This window comes from Lissotriton vulgaris, chromosome 3_1 (genome assembly GCF_964263255.1).
Source record: "Lissotriton vulgaris chromosome 3_1, aLisVul1.2, whole genome shotgun sequence".
NCBI classification, from domain to species: Eukaryota; Metazoa; Chordata; class Amphibia; order Caudata; family Salamandridae; genus Lissotriton; species Lissotriton vulgaris.
The window spans coordinates 507747007-507769282 of record NC_141689.1 but is presented as its reverse complement, the minus strand read 5'-3'; the positions used below and the strand labels follow the sequence as shown (position 1 = coordinate 507769282).

Here is a 22276-nt window from a genome sequence, read left to right as displayed (position 1 = left end):
GCTTGGGGCATAGTATACAGTGTCATATTGTTCCCCTGGTGCACCTAGCCTCCTTATGCTTTACCATGTTGATGAGCCAGGCTGTAAGTCTGGTCGACAGGCAGCTCAGGGGTTCCCCAGAGTATCCACGGGTATTCCACTGGCAATGCTAGAGATTGGCTTTATGGTGATCAACTCAGCTTGAAGGCACATGTTTAAACAGGGTTTAGAGGTGGCAAGCCAGAAAATTAGTCAGGTCCAGCGATCGGCCCATGAGGGGTCTTGCACAGGCCTAATTCACGTGGACAAAAACATCCATTCAGCTCTACAGTGGGGTCCCTCAACTACTTCAGGGGCCCATTGCCCAGGGCCCACAGGTCCAGGGCATCTAATGATGGGGCACACAGTCTCAAGGTCAGTGTTTCACACGCCGCAGATCCAACCTCCCACAGAGCTTCCCCGGCTCAGCACAGTTCTCTAGTGGAGGCCATCATCCGCACTTGGGGTCTGCTTCCCACCTTGAATCTCCAGGCCCAGCTCACACCATTCAGAGTGCTATCACTTGATGGAAAAAAGTGTCCACACAATCTTGAGGCCAGCTTAATTCATAGCGTGACCTCAAGCTCTCACCAAGTGTCCTAAGGCAACAGATGCACTCCCCAAGCTGTGGTTCCAAAACTTGCCTGCTTCAGTCCGCCATGTTCTCTTCACCTACGGGCTACTCCGTAACCTTTTCCCACTCTCCGGGTTCACCCGTTTCTCAAGTGGTCGCACCTTCCCCTGAGTAGAAGCCCCAGTGTGTGACCAGCACCCAGCAGAAACTAGCCACAAGTTCTCCGTGTCTGCATGCTGTGCAAAAAAAGCCCCGATCTACGGCCACATCACCTTCTTCACCAACAGACTGTCTCTGTGCAGTGTAGATAGGCTACAGCCCTCTGAGTCCAGTAGGGCTGGTTTCTCGACGTGATGTTGCAAGATTTAAGTCTGGGTTGACAGAGCTTGCAGGGTTTATGTTCACTTGATCACCTTGCTAATCCACTCACCTCAAGGAGTTAGGGTTAATCTCATGATTGCAGTCTACACCCACACCTCATCCTTTAGAATGGCCACCTTTGATTATGTCTGGGTGTCAATTACACACTTTCATGCCATCCAAAAGTTTGCAATAACACCATCCAGGTCCAGTGATCATACAATCCTAATTTAGAGCCAGTAAAAAAAGTACGTTGGTCACTGGAAAATCAAGAGGAACTCGAGGGAAAAGTGGAGGAGTTTCTATACAAATTACGTCAAGTGCAAAACAACTACATTACCACAGCAGCATGGGAGGAAATTCTGGAAGAACTGAAGGAAAATTTAACTACTGTGGCAAAACCTGGTATAGATAAACCTTAGCAAAGGTCCATCAAGTCACAGAATGTAAACAAGCATCAACAAATCTAAAGCAAACACTCAATGAGAGTATGCGCAGGAACACTAAAGATAATTCTGAAAATATAACACTACGTGCTTATCTAGAAAAACTAGATATATCTACAAGAAGAAGTTGGAAGGTCAGCGCTGGGAAGACGCATAAGAAGTCCTAAAATCTAAGGATCAAAGAAAAGTTTGGACAGGGATCAATAAATGCTTCAAGTTGAACCGACAGCCAACTGTAACAAACATTGAACCACCTGTTTAGGAAACCTACATCAAAGCATTCTATATGGAACCCCCCTGGCACTGAAGGTGTGAGAGATAATACCAGGAATAGAAGCAGCGGTCCAAAGCATCTAAAGCAACACAAGGGAGACAGCAAACCACTAGAACCACCTGAAGGGGATAAAATGCAAGCAGCCCAAGTAGTATATGCCATCAAACAGATGGGAGCAGGTGGGGCTCCTGGACAGCAATGGTGTTTAAAGGGGCAGCGCTAAAATGTGCCTCAATAATAACCCCCCTACTACAGGAGGGCCGAGGTACCCCAGGGTCATGGCGTGGCTCGCTGTTAGTCCCGATTCATAAAAAGGCTCCCGGTCAAGCCCAGAAAATTACCGACTGATTGCCCTCTTTGAAGTAGAGGGGATATGCTACGCCAGTATGTCATACCAAGAACTGAGCGGTACAAAAGGGGTGGTGATGGACGGAGCATCTGAACCAATCAAACACTCACACCCAGTCAACAGATCTGGGTTTAATCCATCACCGTTCTTTAGCCCACTCTGCCACCCCAGTTCAGACATGGCCATATGCAAATCAGTCTGACGCTGTGCCTCATGGGAACAGTCCAGACCGAACTGCCAAGCTATGCCTTACCTGGACCGGAAACAAGCTTCCTAGGACCGTTTTCTGGCATTACAGCCGTCTTCAGCCAGGCTTGCATGAATCCAGTGGCAAAGTGAGCAATGGACTCACATATGAGCATACCCTGACAACTTATGGCGAACAAAGCGGTACAAAAGGGGGTGGTGATGGACGGAGCATCTGAACCAATCAAACACTCTCACCCAGTCAACAGATCTAGGTTTAATCCATCACCGTTCTTTAGCCCACTTTCCCACCCCATTTCAGACATGGCCATATGCAAATCAGTCTGACCCTGTGCCTCATGGGAACAGTCCAGCCCGAACTGCCAAGCCATGCCTTCCCTGGACCGGAAACAAGAGTCCTAGGACCAGTTCCTGGCATTACAGCCATCTTCAGCCAGGCTAGCTTGAATCCAGTGGCAAAGTGAGCAAGGGACTCACGTCTGAGCATACCCTGCCAACTTATGCCGAACAAAGCGGTACAAAAGGAGGATGTGATGGACGGAGCATCTGAACCAATCAAACACTGACACCCAGTCAACAGATCTGGGTTTAATCCATCACCGTTCTTTAGCCCACTCTGCCACCCCAGTTCAGACATGGCCATATGCAAATCAGTCTGACCCTGTGCCTCATGGGAACAGTCCAGCCCGAACTGCCAAGCCATGCCTTCCCTGGACCGAAAACAAGCTTCCTAGGACCAGTTTCTGGCATTAAAGCTGTCTTCAGCCAGGCTTCCTTGAATCCAGTGGCAAAGTGAGCAAGGTACTCACGTCTGAGAATACCCTGCCAACTTATGGCGAACAAAGCGGGACAAAAGGGGGTGGTGATGGACGGAGCGTCTGAACCAATCAAACACTCACACCCAGTCAACAGATCTGGGTTAATTCCATCACCGTTCTTTAGCCCACTCTGCCACCCTAGTTCAGACATGGCCATATGCAAATCACTCTGACCCTGTGCCTCATGGGAACAGTCCAGCCAGAACTGCCAAGCCATGCCTTCCCTGGACCAGAGACAAGCTTCCTAAGACCGGTTTCCGGCATTACAGCCATCTTCAGCCAGGCTTGCTTGAATCCAGTGGCAAAGTGAGCAAGGGACTCACGTCTGAGCATACCCTGCCAACTTATGGCGAACAAAGCTGTACAAAAGGGGGTGGTGATGGACGGAGCATCTGAACCAATCAAACACTCACACCCAGTCAACAGATCTGGGTTTAATCCATCGCCGTTCGTTAGCCCACTCTGCCACCCCAGTTCAGACATGGCCATATGCAAATCAGTCTGACCCTGTGCCTCATGGGAACAGTCCAGCCCGAACTGCCAAGCCATGCCTTCCCTGGACCGGAAACAAGCTTCCTAGGACCGGTTTCTGGCATTACAGCCATCTTCAGCCAGGCTTGCTTGAATCCAGTGGCAAAGTGAGCAAGGGACTCACGTCTGAGCATACCCTGCCAACTTATGGCGAACAAAGCGGTACAAAACGGGGTGGTGATGGACGGAGCCTCTGAACCAATCAAATGCTCACACCCAGTTGAGAGAGCGCAAACTGACCAAAATGTAGAAATACATCACACTTACACGTAGTAAGCACAAATCATGAAGAGAAATGCCATGAGTGCTGATAGTATCCAAAGTTATATTCTGAAATGTGTAGTTAATATAGAAGTTTAAATAGAAGTGGAACTAATACAGAAATGTGTGAAGTAATACGATTTTATTAAGCGTGATAATTCCTGAATCCATGTTGTGTAGCTGCTAAAATGTAAGATGGCATACGGAAACGTTGAAATGTGGTAGGCCTCAGGGCCTAAGTAAGGCGGGAGGGGGAAGGTGATTAAAATTCACAATATGGATTGCACTAATGTTTAGTATTAATGAGTAGGTTTTTTGATTTATAGATGTGTTTACCGAAATCAGTAGAAATGAGTACTAACATGCTAATAATTAAAGAAGAAGTTGAATGCTATAAAATATAGTAGAGCTGGAAAGCTTTAAATGTTGATTTATACGTATTAGTCTGGGTCGAGGAATGTTGCAATGCGGTTGGAAAACCATGAGAATTGGGATTAGGCTGCAGATGTCTGTCTGGAAGAGAAAAGGGGGTATTCAATTATTAATATAATGAATAGAAGCTTGTTCAAGAAATGGACCAGACATGGAGGAGGGTTCCGGAATGTTTAAGGGGTATCAGCGGGCCGGAGACGAGTCTGAGAAGCAAGGTCGACTCTAACCACAAGGCCTCATCATGGAAACAGCCAGAAGCTACACCACGTGAGGGGCGTCTCACGAGGGGCGTCCTAAATGTTGTTGTATTTTTGTATTAGGGACAGCACCCCTGGGGGAAGTTAGAGCAGACGCCTGAGGATCCTTTAGAGAGCGGATGGGTAGGCAGAGAGGGGCCATGATTGGAGAACTATAGGTTTTCACCAAGAGTTCGAGAGTGAGTGGCTTCCCTTGGGAGTCATTCACTGCTGACACCTTTGATAGATTGAGACCTGGTTAAGTAGGGATACCATCTAGAGCAGGGTAGGGAAAGCCTAACCTGTATTTTCCTTCCGCCTGTAAATGAGTGATAGATTTCAATATGTGTCTATGCTAACGGCACTATTGTTTTTAGAACTGGTATTGATAGTTTCCGTTGTTCGTCTGAGGGCTTTCAGAGAACACGTGTACGTAGTTGGGCCCGTGTATCTGGTGAATCTCATCTTGAGATGCTTGTACTTGCAACTTATAATAAATCTTTGAAAGCTAGAAGTTGTTTGTGATCCTTTGAAGCAGAGTCCTTTACTGGGGGAACTAACTTGGTAAGAGATGCACTTTCTTTCCTCAATGACAGGCAATAAAGATTCAGTCGGCCAGACCGGGGTTTTAGATCGATAGTGATAAGGTATTGATCAAAATCTCAACCCTTCCAGTTGGTAGCTATAGAGGATGGTTGCCTTCTTGAGGAAGGTGATCTAGGCCAGGTTAGATTACCCCAAGCCCCCTAGAGACCGATGATCGGAAGAACCGCCCGCGGAAGAAGGACCGGATGACGTGAGACAGAAAAGCAGCAGTATCGGTCGAGAGTGAGTATAAAGGGTCATGCGTGTTAAGATTGCGGTGTTTTGTATTGTATCTATGTTGTAATGTCTGGCGGAGTTGAATGACTGTAGAGAGACTGTGGAACAGGTTGTGAGCGCGCGCAACCGGTGGAAATCTTAGGCTCAAGGAGAGCTTAAGTGGTTCGGGTGTATCGGACACCCAGAGTAATTGTTAACCAGGGTGAAGGGGGTCATGAGGTACCAGTGACCACCCGAAGGACCAGATAGGGGGAACGTAAGAGTGAGTGCGCGAGTAACAGACGCTGGTCGGAAGTTACTGTGTGTAAAGAACCTATCAGAGAGACGATAGACATCTCGTCAGTTGTGTTGACAATTACAGATAGACTGTGGACGTACAGTCGAGGGAAGTGACCGCTTGGTCGGAAGTAGTCATTTTTCGGAGTATGAATGGGACGTATGCATGACCGCGAGGAGAGCTGAGAAAGGAGGGGTGCTGCTGCGAAGCGGAGACTAGTGACGTCAGAAAGTGCCGCGCTGGGATTGGCCGGCCGGTGAAAGACCGCGCTGTGATAGGCCAGCTAGCTAAGCCGCGCTAGGATTGGTGGATTGTCATCAGGAAGTAAACAAAGTATTCAAGCTGGAAATTTTGCGCATAATTATGAAGTGTTTTAAATGGTTAAGAGCGCTGTTTAAAAGAGAGCGCAGGGGATCGTATGAAGGGGAAGAAGCCCCGCCGGAGGGTACGCCAGCTCATTACATGGGGACAAATGTTGGGCTGCACACGATTCTGTGGATCTCAGAGTGGAGTAAGATGACAGATGGAAATGAGGAACTCACGTTCCCGAAGTACGGGACGTATAGATTAGAGGTGCTACACAGATTAAAAGCAATTATGACCTCTACGAGACCCTTGCCTAGACCAACTCAGTTCGAAGCCCTTAATGCATGGATTAGGGCAGCGCATGAGAAGAACATGAATAGACGGCAAGAAAGAGTGAAACGTTCGGTAAGAGCAGTACAGGATTCCAAGTGGGATGAGGATGCTAAACGATGGAGGGTGCATAACATGGAAGTAAATAAATTGTATCCAGTGTTAGAGATGCCCGGGAATAAAAACCCCCTAGAAGAGGATGACGAGAGCGAGACAGAGGATAGCCTGATAAACAGATTATTGACAGACAGGCCGCCTCCGTATAACAGAGCAGGGGGAGATGCCGAGAAAGGGGGGGGCAATGCAGGAGAGCATGGGCCGCTTCCCAGTTCCGAATGGGATCCTGCTGCAAAGAAAGAACTGTCCCAGCCTAGCCAAGTGCAACAGGTGGTCGGGAGGTTTGTGGTGCAAAGAGCGCCAGAAATGGAGTGTGCCACATCCTACGCGTTACCTGATGCACTACAAGTACCGGTTACCATAGGTCCTATAGTATCGGTATATGATCCAGACAGGGCTAGAGGGGAGGAACGGGTACGGAGGGACAGAGAAAGAGCAGAGATGGCAAGGAGGAATGATACGATCAACTCCTCAAGCCAGTTGCCGATACCAAGAGATTGGAGTACCCCAGTACCCACGGCAGGGGATCCGGGGGACATAAGATGGCCAGAGGATATGAGGGGATCAGGACGGAAATCCTTTCAGGAGTTAAATGAGTACATGAAGAAGTGGGATGAGGCAGTAGAGGCTCACAAGAACATCATAACTGCGGAAGCTGAAAGGGAAAGGCAGGACAGCAGAGCCCGGACTCACTGCGGGGCTGAAGAGAGCAGTCCGGAGTGGGACGGAAGGGAGAAAGACAGTAGGAGAGGCACCCATTGGGCCCGGAGTGGAGGTAGATCAGACCTGGAAAACGGAGGGGTGTCTCGCCCAATACGTAGTGATGAAGACAGAAGGGCTCGGGAGTACAGAGACAGCTTTAAGTGTATCCACTGCGTGCCAGACAATAGAGAACAGAGTGGGAGTTGCGAAAGGCCGCACCATAGTCCCTGTGATGACGGACATGAGCGCAGCCCAGGGAATATGGGAAACCAAGAGGGATCGTATCAGATACTGAGTGATACAAGGTCAAGAGGGGATGGGGACCGAAGGGAGAATAACAGGGAGTCCTACTGTGAGAAAAGAGGAGAGAACGGACAGAGTAAGGTAGGGGGTAACAGGCCTGTGTTCCATCACCTTCCAAGATCGGATGGCCGAGCATGGGATCTGGAGAGATGGGAACAAGAGAGAGCACTCCCCAACTCTCCCGAACCCAAACGAAGGGCCCGGAGTTGGGATGGGAGAGACACCTGTGAACCTCCCTCGAAGGAGATATTACGAGCAGAAATAAAAGCCAAAAGGCTCGATGTCTCCAGCTTAAAGTCAGATCTGGATGACATGGTAGATGGTACCCTGCCCTTAGAAAGAATAGACATGTATGAGCAGGGTGAAATTCTGTTCATGGCAAAGGACGTAACCCGAAAGGCGAGAGCAACCCATGAGAAATTAGTGGAACTAGCAGCCAAGTACATGGTAGACCTGTCAAGAACCAAAGCCTTACAGGGCAACCACAGGCTACATTACACAGACCGAGACCTAGATGAGAGGCGAACCATCGGATTGAAAACACACATAAGGGAACTGATCACTGGAATAAGGACATGGAGGGCCCTAGATAAGTGGGAAGAGAGGTGGTCCAAGAGAGGGACCGTCAGGAGAAGCACACTTGGGATGACACCAGGAGGACAGCAGGGAGTAGAGACATACCCTTTGAGGGAAGTCGCAAATGGGACCTATGTCCACGTCCCTTGGAGTAGGGGGGATTTAGCTGCTTTTACCACCTCTTTCCCCAAATTGCGGGAAAACCCCGTGGAGTGGTATAAGCAAGTTGAGAGATTCGTAAAAATCTCAAAGGTCTTATGGATAGATTTGAACACGCTGTTTGACATAGTGGTACCAGGAGATTTGTGGACCGCATGCAAGGTTAGCGCTGAGTGGCCCACCATAGAGCCCGAGAGAGATGCTAAGACTAATGGGCCGTCCGAGAGTGTGATGGCAAAGTTCGAGAGAGTAATGACTTGGCTGAAAGATAAAGTGCCAATGCAAGACATAGATTGGGTAAAAATTGACCGAACAAGACAGGAACCCAAAGAGACAGTTCACGAATACTATGAGAGATTGCTGAAGGCGTTCAAACAGTATAGCGGTCTGGATGTAATGGATCCAAAGGACATAGGGCAATTTGTGTCCAAGTTCGTCTTGGGTCTGAGACCGGATATTAGTTTAATGATACAGCAACACTTGATCTGTTGGCAAAATAAACCCCTAGACGAAATACTGAGGTATGCCAGGTACTGCTGTGATGAGATAGACTCCAAGGCTAAGAAACTAAAGGAGAAACTGATGGTGGTACAGATGCAGGCAGCTGGGAAGGGGGGACAGCAGCAACAGCAACCAGGAAACGGTACTGGAGGAAAGAAACAGTACAGTCAGAACAAGGGCAATGAGGAGAACTCCACCTTTAGACCCAGGATGGATATAACTGCCTTAAAGAAAACAACTAGGTGCCACCAGTGTAACGAGGTGGGACATTGGAAACGCGAGTGTCCCTATAATGTTGAGATAGGAGACCAAGAGGTAGAAGAGGAAGTGACCCAGAGTGCGCCTGCAAGAGGGGTAACGCAGTACCAGGGAAAGGTGCTCAAAGGGGGGGGGCCACCTCCCCGAGCTCAGTTCCCGCAGCCACCCAGAGTAGGGACTATGGGTAAGACCTATAGACAGATGCCACTGTTTGTCGGGGGAGAGGAATGCTATTATGTGGACCCACTAACTGGACAGAGGGTAGAAAGGGATGATTGCACCCTCGGGGCAGCTCTGGAGGTAGATCAGAGGGGACCCTATGTTGAGGCCGAAGTGGCAGGGTTCCCCACGACATTTCTAGTGGACACAGGAGCCACCCGATCCACGATCAGGTCAGCCGCAGTGCCAGGCCTGCCCATGTCTGGAGAGACCATACAAGTGGTGGGGGTCGCTAACAGGAGAATGACCAGTCCTCTGACGGAACCCGTGCAGGTGAAAATAGGGAAGTACAGTGATGAGCACCAGTTTGTGGTTTGCGATTCTAGTCCTGTATGTCTGCTAGGAAGAGATCTTTTATGCAAATTGAACTGCACTATATACTGTACACCGCAAGGAGTGGAGGTACTGACAAATGATGATGATGCTGACTTTAAAGTCGCTAACTCCAGAATATGTGTGGAACTGTATCCCACTTTGACAGTAGACGAGCTCCCCTGGGATCTGAGAGAGACCGTTGCTCCAGAAGTGTGGGATTTCACTAGGGAAGAGATTGGGTTGGTGAAAGGAGTAGACCCAGTGAAAATTGTAGTGAAACCACATGCTGAGTTCCCAAGAACCCCTCAGTATAAATTGACCCCAGAAACGATTGCAGGCATAAAACCCGTGATTGAGTCCATGATTAAGCAGGGAATACTGAAGGAAATTGTGGGTAGTCCATGTAACTCCCCGATTATGGGTCTGCAGAAACCAAATGGGAAATTTCGGATAGTACAGGACCTCAGAAAGATTAATAATATAGTCGTTTCGTGTTGTCCAGTGGTACCGAATCCATCCGTGATACTGTTTCAGATACCGTTCCAAGCAGAATGGTTCACTGTAATTGATCTTTGCCAGGCTTTCTTTTCGATCCCTTTGGACGAAGAAAGCCATTTTCTTTTCGCATTTAAGCTGGAAGGTCGCGTCCTAACATGGTGTCGTATTCCTCAGGGGTATACAGAGAGCCCATCGATCTTCAACCAGCTCCTGAAGAGAAATCTTGAAAGTCTAGTACTGCCCCAGAGGTCAGTTCTGGTCCAGTACATAGACGACCTCCTTGTGGCGTCAGAGACAGAGGAAGCTTGCAGGGAAGACTCTATTGCTTTGTTAAACCATCTAGCCGAAAATGGGCATAAGGTGTCCCCGGGAAAGTTGCAGTACTGCCTGACAGAGGTACAGTACTTGGGACACAGAATTGAGAAGGGGAAACGGAAGGTGTCACCAGACAGGATAGAGGCCATCATGAAGATGAATGCGCCTAAAACGCAGAGAGAAGTCAGGATGTTTCTAGGAATGGTGGGATATTGCCGACAGTGGATCGCAAATTTTTCACTGAAAGCAAAGCCCTTACAAAAACTGACGCACAAGGAGGTGAGTGATCCGGTACCATGGGACAAAGACTGTTTGATGGCGTTCCTACAGCTGAGAGAGGACTTGTGTCGTGCTCCGGCTCTGGGAATGCCAGATTACGATAAACCATTTTTTCTCTATTGCTGTGAGAGAGAAGGATGCGCGCTGTCTGTGTTAGTCCAAATCCATGGGAATGCCCGTAGACCAGTCGCGTATTTCTCGGCTACTTTAGACCCAGTAGCCGCAGCGTTGCCCGGATGTCTCAAATCCGTTGCCGCAACAGGTGTCAGCATTGAGAGGTGTGAGAACATTGTAATGGGGCACCCGTTAGAGGTGCATGTGCCCCACTCTGTTGAATTGTTGATGACCAGGACCAAAACCCAGCATCTGACGAATAGTAGGCTCACGCGCTATGAGCAAGTTATTCTTGCTGCAGAAAACGTGACCCTCAGGAGATGCTCTGTTTTGAACCCTGCCACCTTGATGCCACTTCCAAACGATATTGAGGGTGATGATGAATGTACAGACCATGACTGCCTCGATGTGACTGAACTATGCACCAAACCAAGACCCGACATCGTAGATGAGCCACTGACCGACCCAGATGAAATTTTCTTTGTCGATGGCTCATGTATAAGAGACGAAGTTGGGCAGTTGAGAGCAGCTTACGCTGTTTGTACAATTACTGGAGTAGTGGAAGCTGGATGCCTGGAAGGAGTACACTCCGCTCAGGTAGCCGAGATTATTGCCCTGACGCGTGCCTGCCTGGCAAGCAATCAAATCCGAGTCACCATATACACAGACAGTCAATATGGTTACGGGGTAGTTCATGATTACGGGCAGTTGTGGTCTCAAAGAGGTTTCATGACCTCTTCAGGCTCTCCCATTCGCAATGGAGAGTTTGTGCGCCTGTTGTTGGAGGCATTGCAATGTCCAGCAGGTATCGCAGTTGTGAAGTGTACCGCACATACCAGAAATATGGACTTCGTGTCACAAGGCAATAGATATGCCGACGAAGTCGCACGGTATTGCGCGGAAACAGGGTACTCTTTCACCGAGGTGGAAGTGGGTGGAATAAATGTAAGGACTGAATTAGCCATGATATTGGAAACTGTTGATACTTGGGACGAACTGAAGGAGATGCAAGAAAATGCTCCTGATTGTGAAAAAGAAACATGGCAAAAGGCAGGATGTGTAGTGGGGGAGGCCCATTTCTGGGTTTCAGCAGATGGCAGAGCAGTGTTGCCCAATGAGATGGTGAGCCCAATGGCCCGACAAATACATGGTCCTGTCCACCTAGGAAGAGATGCTATGCTGAGAGTGTTTAGACAGACCTGGTACAACCCCAAGTTCAGAGTAGCAGCCGAAGCAGTGTGCCAGCGTTGTGTGACGTGCCAGCAGTTGAATGTAGGGAAAAAGACACCAGTTGCACTGAGCCACATAGGGAGGTCAGGAGGTCCATTCAACCGAATGCAGATAGATTTTATTGAAATGCCAAGGTGCAGCCGCCTCCGTTATATCTTGGTGGTTGTTTGCGTTTTCTCCAGATGGGTTGAGGCATATCCTACACGCAGGTGCGACACCCTCACAGTAGCTAAGATATTGCTTAGGGAGCTTATCCCGCGCTTCGGGGTGCCGGCCTCTTTGGAATCAGATAGGGGAACGCATTTCAACAGCTCGCTTGTGAAAATGATTTGTGCAGCTTTAAATATAGATCAAAAACTACATTGCAGTTATCGACCAGAAGCTTCAGGAATTGTGGAGCAGATAAATGGCACCATCAAGGCCAGAATTGCGAAGGTGTGTTCATCAACATCCTTGAGTTGGCCTGATGCGTTGCCATTGGTCCTTATGAGCCCCCGAATAGGAGAACGGGTTTGTCTCCTCACGAGGTGTTGATGGGAAGAGCAATGAGGTTACCTTCTGTCCCAACTGCTGCATTGATTAGCATCACAGATGATATGATCCTGGACTATTGTAAGGGGCTGTCTGACGCCATTCATTCTGTGTCCCTTCAGGTGCAGGCTGCCGAGGTACCATCGTGCCAGGACCCTTGTCATGACTTGCTTCCTGGGGACTGGGTCCTGGTGAAAAAGCACGTGAGAAGCAGCTGCTTGGATGTTCGTTGGCGTGGGCCCTTCCAGATCATCCTGACCACCAACACGGCCGTGAAGGTGGGAGGCCTGCCCAATTGGATCCACGCGTCGCACACGCGGAGAGTTCCAGCACCTCTGGAAGAAACAGCTCCTCTCTCGGATAGACGTCCAGCAGCGGACCGAGAAGCCATAGAGGGGGCTAGCCAAGCTGTGGAGGTGCCAGCGGAAGCAGGGAACGAGTCTGACCAAGCTGAGGACGGTCAGTACAACAGCGAGACAGACGAAGCTACTGAAGGGGAAAGTAGCTGGGAGTACGAGTCAGACGCTGATAGGTCTGACAGAGAGCGTGAGCAAACGAGAAGAAGACGGAGTAGAAGGGTACGCGGAGAAGCTGATTGGCCGCAGAGAAGGAGCTCTAGCCTAAGGTCAACTCTGGAGAGAACCCTTCCTCCGATATCAGAAGACTCAGACCCAGAAGACGGTGCTCAGGGCGCTGAAGCACCGGAGTTGAGGAGGTCAAGAAGAGTGCGGGTGCCTAACAGAAGATACTCCACCCCAGAGTGGACATATCTGGTGACAGATGGCTTCGAAACCAGTGACAGGGAGGATCAGAGCGGTGGTGGTGTCCAGTTCTGAGCCCATCGTAACAGTGGAGATACGACTGTTAGTACCCGGAGTCGAACAAGAAGGGTCACTGACATTCATGCTCCCCCGTCCTCCCCGCCTCAGCAAGATAAAGGACATGTTTCTCACAGAATTGCAATTCCCTGATTTTGGTACAAAGATATCAGCCGCAGAAGAGCACAATCTTCGTCTGGAAATATTGAATTTTGCTGTCGAAGCTGCAGGCGAGCGCCTGATAGTGGATGCTTAAAAGACTTTGTAAATAAGCGTGAAGAAAAGAAGATTACCTAGCGCCTAGGAAGCAGAGAATCTTAGGGACTTTCCCTGAGTTGATGGAGAAGGGCTAGGGTTGTCTATATTGAACTAAAAGGAACTTTGGCGGAAAAGGTTGTCAGCTTTCGGTTGCGTGGTTCTCAAGACAAAAGGAGTAAAGAGACTGTAAAGGAACGGAAAAAAGAAAGGAACTTTGTGCTGAGTTACGAGAGAGCCACACTATCTGACGAAATGGAGGCTGGTACCCAGAACCGCAGAGCAAAATGTATAATAGGTACACTAATAGTAGGAGTGATAATATTAATAGCTTTAGTAGTAACAGTCTCCTATGTCAAGGGACGTGAGGAAGAGGCAAAGGTAACTGATGTGAAATCTGTAGAGGCGCTTACTCCCACCGTTGCTGGTGGGAAAGGGGAAAACACACAAGAGAAAGCGTTACTAGCTGCAGAAGCCCGCAGGTTACACGTGGATGAGTCCCAAGGTGACTTTAGGTCAAATGCTTATGCAAAATTATTGTATGAATACGTGGATGCCATGGAGGTCAAGGACTGTTACGTCTGCATGCAGTTGCCGGCGTCTGTAGATGAAGGCATTCGTTATCATCACCTCCCGCTGACATATGGCATTACATGTAGCTTGTTGCTTAGTATATTTTATGGGAGAGATAGTTTTGAATACTATTTTTCCAATTATGATGCAGTGTTACCAGAAGTCCCAAATTATAAACAGATGAATAAATGGGACTACTGGAAGAGTGAAGACAGGTTGGCAAAGTTTTTCATTCCTTGGATTACTTTAGATACTTCACATGCCCGCAGAAATAACCTGACATGCAAGGTGTCAGAAGTCGAGAAAAAGTTCATAGGGCAGGTGGATGATCGGAATAGGAGACAAAAGATTTTGAAAAAGTCAGGACAATGGAAAACAGATTGGACCGATGAAGAAAAGGCACACAAAAGAAAGGGTAGTAGTGGTCCAATAGCTTTAGATAGAACACAGAGAGGAAAGTTATGTCTTCATAGAGCCAAAACGTATTATGAAAATGTATACGTGGGAGAAGTTAGCTGTGAACATGCTTTCAATTTAGAGTACTACACCAAGGACTTTCTGAAGGGAATGCAAGTGATTCCAAATGTATATTTCGTATGTGGAAGAAATGCTTACGTGAAGCTACCTGATAATTGGTATGGCTCATGTTACTTGGCAATTATCTTCCCTAAAATATACCATGCCCAAGACTTAGAGATCATCGAGGGCAAGACATCATCAAGGGGAAGGAGAGATGTAGGAGGTGTAGAAATGGTTGGAGATGTCTTTGGAGCTGTGTTCCCTCTTCTGGGATTAATTCTTAATGATGTTAAAATTAGACGACTAGCAACAGTCGTAGACAGGTTGTCTGCCAGTACTGCTCAGTCCTTAATGCTGGTAGAAGGAGAGATGCAATCGATAAGGGCTATGGTTCTTCAGAACCGTCTTGCCTTAGATGTCCTATTAGCAAAAGAGGGCGGAGTCTGTAAGGCTTTGAAGGTCCAAGAATGTTGTACTTACATTCCAGACAATTCGAAGCCCCTTGAAAAGGTTATTAGGAACATAACTGATATTCACAAGGAGATCGAAGACCTGAGCAGAGAAAATGTCTGGGAAAAGGTGGGCCAAGGGATAAGTGACGCTGGAGGTTGGCTCACCACCTTAGGCAAAAGTTTTGTGTGGAAAATACTAAAACCTATCATCATAATATTGATCTGTGGGATCGTGTTGTGGGGATTGGTGAGGGTATTCAAATGGTACAGATCAAGAAGGTCAGAGAGGGCTCAGAGAAAGCAGCTGCAGAGATTGGCTGCCATACAAGATAGTCAGTACCGGAGCCTGAGGGCTTTGGAAACCCAGAAACGAGTTATGCTAGCAATCACTGCAGTTTGAATATTAATGATGACCCCGAGAGGTCATCAAAGGGGGGAACTGAGAGAGCGCAAACTGACCAAAATGTAGAAATACATCACACTTACACGTAGTAAGCACAAATCATGAAGAGAAATGCCATGAGTGCTGATAGTATCCAAAGTTATATTCTGAAATGTGTAGTTAATATAGAAGTTTAAATAGAAGTGGAACTAATACAGAAATGTGTGAAGTAATACGATTTTATTAAGCGTGATAATTCCTGAATCCATGTTGTGTAGCTGCTAAAATGTAAGATGGCATACGGAAACGTTGAAATGTGGTAGGCCTCAGGGCCTAAGTAAGGCGGGAGGGGGAAGGTGATTAAAATTCACAATATGGATTGCACTAATGTTTAGTATTAATGAGTAGGTTTTTTGATTTATAGATGTGTTTACCGAAATCAGTAGAAATGAGTACTAACATGCTAATAATTAAAGAAGAAGTTGAATGCTATAAAATATAGTAGAGCTGGAAAGCTTTAAATGTTGATTTATACGTATTAGTCTGGGTCGAGGAATGTTGCAATGCGGTTGGAAAACCATGAGAATTGGGATTAGGCTGCAGATGTCTGTCTGGAAGAGAAAAGGGGGTATTCAATTATTAATATAATGAATAGAAGCTTGTTCAAGAAATGGACCAGACATGGAGGAGGGTTCCGGAATGTTTAAGGGGTATCAGCGGGCCGGAGACGAGTCTGAGAAGCAAGGTCGACTCTAACCACAAGGCCTCATCATGGAAACAGCCAGAAGCTACACCACGTGAGGGGCGTCTCACGAGGGGCGTCCTAAATGTTGTTGTATTTTTGTATTAGGGACAGCACCCCTGGGGGAAGTTAGAGCAGACGCCTGAGAATCCTTTAGAGAGCGGATGGGTAGGCAGAGAGGGGCCATGATTGGAGAACTATAGGTTTTCACCAAGAGTTCGAGAGTGAGTGGCTTCCCTTGGGAGTCATTCACTGCTGACACCTTTGATAGATTGAGACCTGGTTAAGTAGGGATACCATCTAGAGCAGGGTAGGGAAAGCCTAACCTGTATTTTCCTTCCGCCTGTAAATGAGTGATAGATTTCAATATGTGTCTATGCTAACGGCACTATTGTTTTTAGAACTGGTATTGATAGTTTCCGTTGTTCGTCTGAGGGCTTTCAGAGAACACGTGTACGTAGTTGGGCCCGTGTATCTGGTGAATCTCATCTTGAGATGCTTGTACTTGCAACTTATAATAAATCTTTGAAAGCTAGAAGTTGTTTGTGATCCTTTGAAGCAGAGTCCTTTACTGGGGGAACTAACTTGGTAAGAGATGCACTTTCTTTCCTCAATGACAGGCAATAAAGATTCAGTCGGCCAGACCGGGGTTTTAGATCGATAGTGATAAGGTATTGATCAAAATCTCAACCCTTCCACAGTCAACAGATCTGGGTTTAATCCATCGCCGTTCGTTAGCCCACTCTGCCACCCCAGTTCAGACATGGCCATATGCAAATCAGTCTGACCCTGTGCCTCATGGGAACAGTCCAGCCCGAACTACCAAGCCATGCCTTCCCTGGACCGGAAACAAGCTTCCTAGGACCTGTTTCTGGCATTACAGCAGTCTTCAGCCAGGCTTGCTTGAATCCAGTGGCAAAGTGAGCAAGGGACTCATGTCTGAGCATACCCTGCCAACTTATGGCGAACAAAGCAAGCTTTGTTCGCCATAAGTTTGAGTCCCTTGCTCACTTTGCCACTGGATTCAAGCAAGCCTGGCTGAAGACGGCTGTAATGCCAGAATCCGGTCCTAGGAAGCTTGTTTCCGGTCCAGGGAAGGCATGGCTTGGCAGTTCGGGCTGGACTGTTCCCATGAGGCACAGGGTGAGACTGATTTGCATATGGCCATGTCTGAACTGGGGTGGCAGAGTGTGCTAAAGAACGGTGGTGGATTAAACCCAGATCTGTTGACTGGGTGTGAGTGTTTGATTGGTTCAGATGCTCCGTCCATCACCACCCCCTTTTGTACCACATACCAAGAACTGAAGCATTGGGCAGAAGAGAAAAAACGGATTCTCTACTCTCAAAGGGATTTCTGAAGGCCTTCCACATCAATGATAACCTGATCTGTATATCCCACCTGATAGAGGACAGATTAACAAAAAAAGGGAAGCTCTAAACCTTGGGTACATTGACTTCAGAATGGCATTTGATCGCCTGTTGTGGGCAAGACTGTGGGGAAAATTAAACAACTGGGGCAACCCACGGACTTAACTATTTGCAATCAGACACATGGGTGAAAATTAAAGAGTCACCTCAGGCTAGGCTACTACCAACAAAATCAAAACCAACAAGTGCATAAAACATGACTGCGTACTGGTTCGAATACTTTTCAACTTGTATCTGGCGGATCCCCCAAATACCGATCACCAAAGAGAGCATTTCCGCCAAAAAAATGTGGGAACTCCAACTCAATCCTTAAAGTATGAAACAATACTCCTAGACCAAACCATAGTGAGGCACCAGAAGCTCTTGAGGGCCTTGACATCGTACTGCAAAGAAAACGTGCTCAAAATAAATACAGCAAAATCAAAGGTGATGATAATAACTAGACAAAGGGCTAGGAAAGGTTTTTGGTATACAGAGGGGATACCCATCGAAGTAGTGACCACTTACAAGTACCTTGGCGTCTGGCTAGAACATAGAGACCGATTAGCAGCGCATATTACTGCACAGCAGGGGGCAGCGAATGCCCTCGAATGAGCATTCTGCAAAGTAAGAATCGATGGGCACAGCAGTCTTGGCCCCCCTGCTTAAGGTAATAGATCCAAAATTCTTACCAACAGTGGCCTATGGGGCAATGGTCTTTAGAGATAAATTGGCAGTCTGGCTGGACAGGGCACAGTCGTCTTGCTACCGTAGCATGTTCCGGCTACCAAACTCCACATCGCACGCACAAATCCCTATGACATTCAAGCTGACATCGCAGCAATGGCTGCTAAAAGCTATGTTTTTAGCCTCTTCCTTAAAAGTCAAGCAGCCCCAGGAGAATACTTTAAAGAGCGTCATTTCGTCACTAATAAAAAACCCAGCACCAAAAATGTAATAAATTCCTAACGCATTGTGTTGTGATATTGGAGGCACAAGAAGTCTGGAAAAGTTCACTACCTATTGGGGCAAAACTATTTTTAAAATAAAACAAGCAAAATGATTGTTGGCGGAACGTGATGCATTGGCAGTAAAAAATATAAGTTGTGGGTGTCACAACTCTGCATTTGTGGGGCACTTCCGTATGATCTCTCTACTCCCCCCTAGTCGATATTGAAGCTCCAACTAATGAGTTTACGTTTTGGCCTACTTCCTTTGCTCTCATACAGGTATGGACAGAGCTACCAGGAGGTGAAGGTTACACAGTGGAAATGGGGAAGAATCATTAATTCACGTTTTGTGCATCTGCAAGAAATTGACCGCTTTAGGCAAATTTTGGCTCTGCCCCATTTGGCGCATCATAAATGTTAGGACCAATTGGCTACACATTTTATTAAATGTTATGACAGCAGCAATAACCTTGATGAAGACAGTACACATCCCTCAATTTTAATGCTGTCTGTATACTAATTCCAAACACTTTCTTCTAAATTATTGAGATGTTAAACTTATGTTCCTTGTGAAAAATAGGACTATAAAGTGTCTGGAAGGCGATATCAGTTTTTTTTTATATGTACGCAGTGTATTTTAAATGTAATTAACTGCAATGATTTTAAGTAAATGGGAATAAAAATGTATCTATCTTGATTGCATTTGCATAGTGTCACAGATGAAAATGTGTTTCAATTAACATTTGTTGATGAGCATTAAAGTTATTTGTATCCTACTTATATCCAAAAACAGAAGTGTAGCTATTCACAATAACACTACACTTAATTATTTTTTTATTAAAAACATTTCAATTTGAAGTGCTGGAATTATTGTTAAAGATGAACTGATGGTACCTCCCAGTACAAAATTAAAAATAATAAATTACTACTTATTTGTGCATACCTTCAATTTACAAGGTGGATGATGATCATTATTATAATCAGTATATTGTTTCTTAGTAATAGGTGTAGTAGTTGCATTTTCACAGATCTAAGGATGTCACAACAAAATAAGAAATATCAGTCCATTTGTTTTGCTATACAACATAGCCGCCTCCGTATGCAATATTATGCTTTAAGGTTAACACCCCCAGTTGACATAATATATGATTAATATGTATGTACTGCATTTCATAAAAGCATTTTCTTTTACTTATTTTTTTCAGGCCACTCGTATACCTTGGTTTAAAGATTTTTGGCCGATTTGGTGTGTGTGAATTTTTAAACTGTACAGAAGCTACACTACGCGCCTGGTTGCATATTATTGAGGTCAACTACCATTCAACCAATTCGTACCACAACTCCACCCATGCTGCTGATGTATTACATGCTACTGCATGTTTTCTTGGAAATGAAAGAGTTAAGGTATATTTCTATTTTGAGTTCCTTTGCTAAGAAACGTAAAGAATTGCCTTTTGCAACTATATTGTGTATGTAAGATCATCCATAAAGAGCAATTGCTTTATCTACAAGCATTCAGTTATAGCAGAAATAGATACACAATGAAAATATGATTTGCTGTCACGGAGAAACTTTGCATACCTGTACCATTGCTACATGGTGTGTAAATGATGGTCCTCTTCACACACACAATGATTATTTTTGTCTTTGTTAAATACGGTTCTTCAGTGGTATGATGTTGCTGGGAATGCTTAACGTTCTTTAACCTCATCGCTGCGGCGGTAATTTTTCCGCTACGCAGCTTTTTTCAAAAAGCCGCGTTAGATGACGAGCTCAGCTCGTCATCCGCACACGCCCCCCGTGGCTGATGACGAGCTGAGCTCGTCATCAGCATCGAAGGGGTTAATTATTTGCACTTGAATGGCAATGGTGTCATTTTACTAAATTTATATGGGTGCTGTAAGTTATATCACATGCTTTTTGACCCTCTGACGGCATAGCAAGAAGTGACATTACATGCCAATATACATAGCTCTTTATCCTGATGAAATCAGATGAAGTTGGAAAAAACGTACAAATGTGTAAAGCTAAGAAATACGTTAACATTCACATGGAAATCAATAAAATGCATGCTGGTGAAATGGAAGGGGGAGCATTAATGTTGCGGTCAAAACATTTGTTGACCCCCTAAATAAAACTCCCACAGCCGGTTCCTGTGCCAGTGACTGGTTGGTGATCAGTTTTTTGGTGGTGTCTGAGGTAGGGACAGAAAATAATGGGGTTGATATGATCCTCTGTCTGTGTGGGTGTTAGAAACTCAAGAGATGCTCAGATGAAAGTTGAACACATGGAGCACATGTCCTGCTAGAGAACATTAGTGGCTTTCACCTGTGACATATAAAAAAGCCATAAATTAAGTCAATAATCAGTGATCTAGTTTATAAACTTTAATTCTCTGACATGTGGAATTATAGCTTGGATTATAACAGTTTAATATATGAAATCCACATAAAATAATTGACTCTGAGGGTTCAGCTGCTATAGAGTTATCTACACGGCTGACTGACTGCTCACCTGGTAGCTGAAAATGATCTTGCAAGATGCTGACCTTTGACAAGGTTGATACTCTTGACTTCATCATCCCCAAGGGCGGCACTCTACAACACAAATAAGAGTCGGGTGGTCGGATCACCCCCTAATCATTTTCTCATCTAGAATTAAGAAATCGAAACACAATGAACAACCAAAATTAATATGAACCAGGAGCCTAAAAACAGGAACTTGACCATGATCAGCCACCTATATTTCTTGCACCTTGCTCCAGCAGAGCAAGTTGAAGACATAAATGTGCTCATCATTTCCTTCTATGATGTGATGATATATTCGATGCAATAATGTCTTTGACAATAAAACCAGAGAAAGCATTTAAATGCACCTCTTCCTTTATACTCAAAGAGAAAAAGACTATGTGGTTCCAGAAGAATATGCCAACAAAACCTTTAAACTGAATGGAAGACATGCAAAGGAACCATCATTGATGCCAAAGCAGCCTCAAAGACCTCAAAGAACACAATCAACTTATCACCTCACCAAAGAATCTTTTCTAGTTGATAGGAGAGACCTTCAGCCCTTTGTCCCCAAATGCAATCATTGCTCAACACACATTTCCAAAAGCAAAATCTTTCAAAGCTGTTTAACATCGCCATCATACACAATTATCTATAAACATAACTTGCTTCGGAGTATCAATCTGTCAATCAGTTTAGACTGGGAAGTAGTACTGTCACCATCATCCTACAGGAAACTGAGTAGTCACTTCATATACTGAGCAAAGTACTTGATATAGTGTACTTCTAGATTCCTCTACCCATTGTGGATCCATGCTTTAGTGTTACTAGAACTGTTTTCAAATGGTTCAAGTTTTCTTCCAGGACCGTACTTAGCAGACAAAGATTAGAGAGTTGAATTCTCTTCTGGTTCACACACCTCGTTGGGTATTCCCAACGCCAGAGTTTCAGTAATGATATTTGGGCCCACACTAGTATCAACAGAGAACAAAAGTACCTGCACCATTCATGGCACATATATTGTTTTGAATACATACTCTCTACATACAGAAAGGAGTTTTGGCTCTGGAACCGTCAGCCATTTGTTTGAGACCTTGTCAATGACAGATTGAATCAGCTAATTGGAGTACTTTAGTCTCATTGTCAAAATCTTATATATTGGACTCATCCTTCTTCCTACAGTACTTCAATTGGAATGTAAGGACGGTCTTACATTTCAAAATTAAGCTCAGTCATAAAAGAAATGCCAAGATCCATGTGCACGAAGTTGATAATGTTATGATAAAGCGGTCACTATGATTGATTTGTAGAAA

At 45.9% G+C, this 22276-nt stretch overlaps 1 protein-coding gene across 1 annotated transcript in view; it reads left to right on the top strand.

Annotated features, from left to right (window-relative positions):
• PDE8B (phosphodiesterase 8B) overlaps positions 1–22276 on the top strand; it is a 1129923-nt gene that overhangs the window by 1036045 nt on the left and 71602 nt on the right. The window contains exon 18 of the mRNA XM_086960753.1: positions 19662–19860. Coding sequence (XP_086816879.1) covers positions 19662–19860 — 199 coding nt within the window. The remainder of the gene's footprint in view (positions 1–19661; positions 19861–22276) is intronic.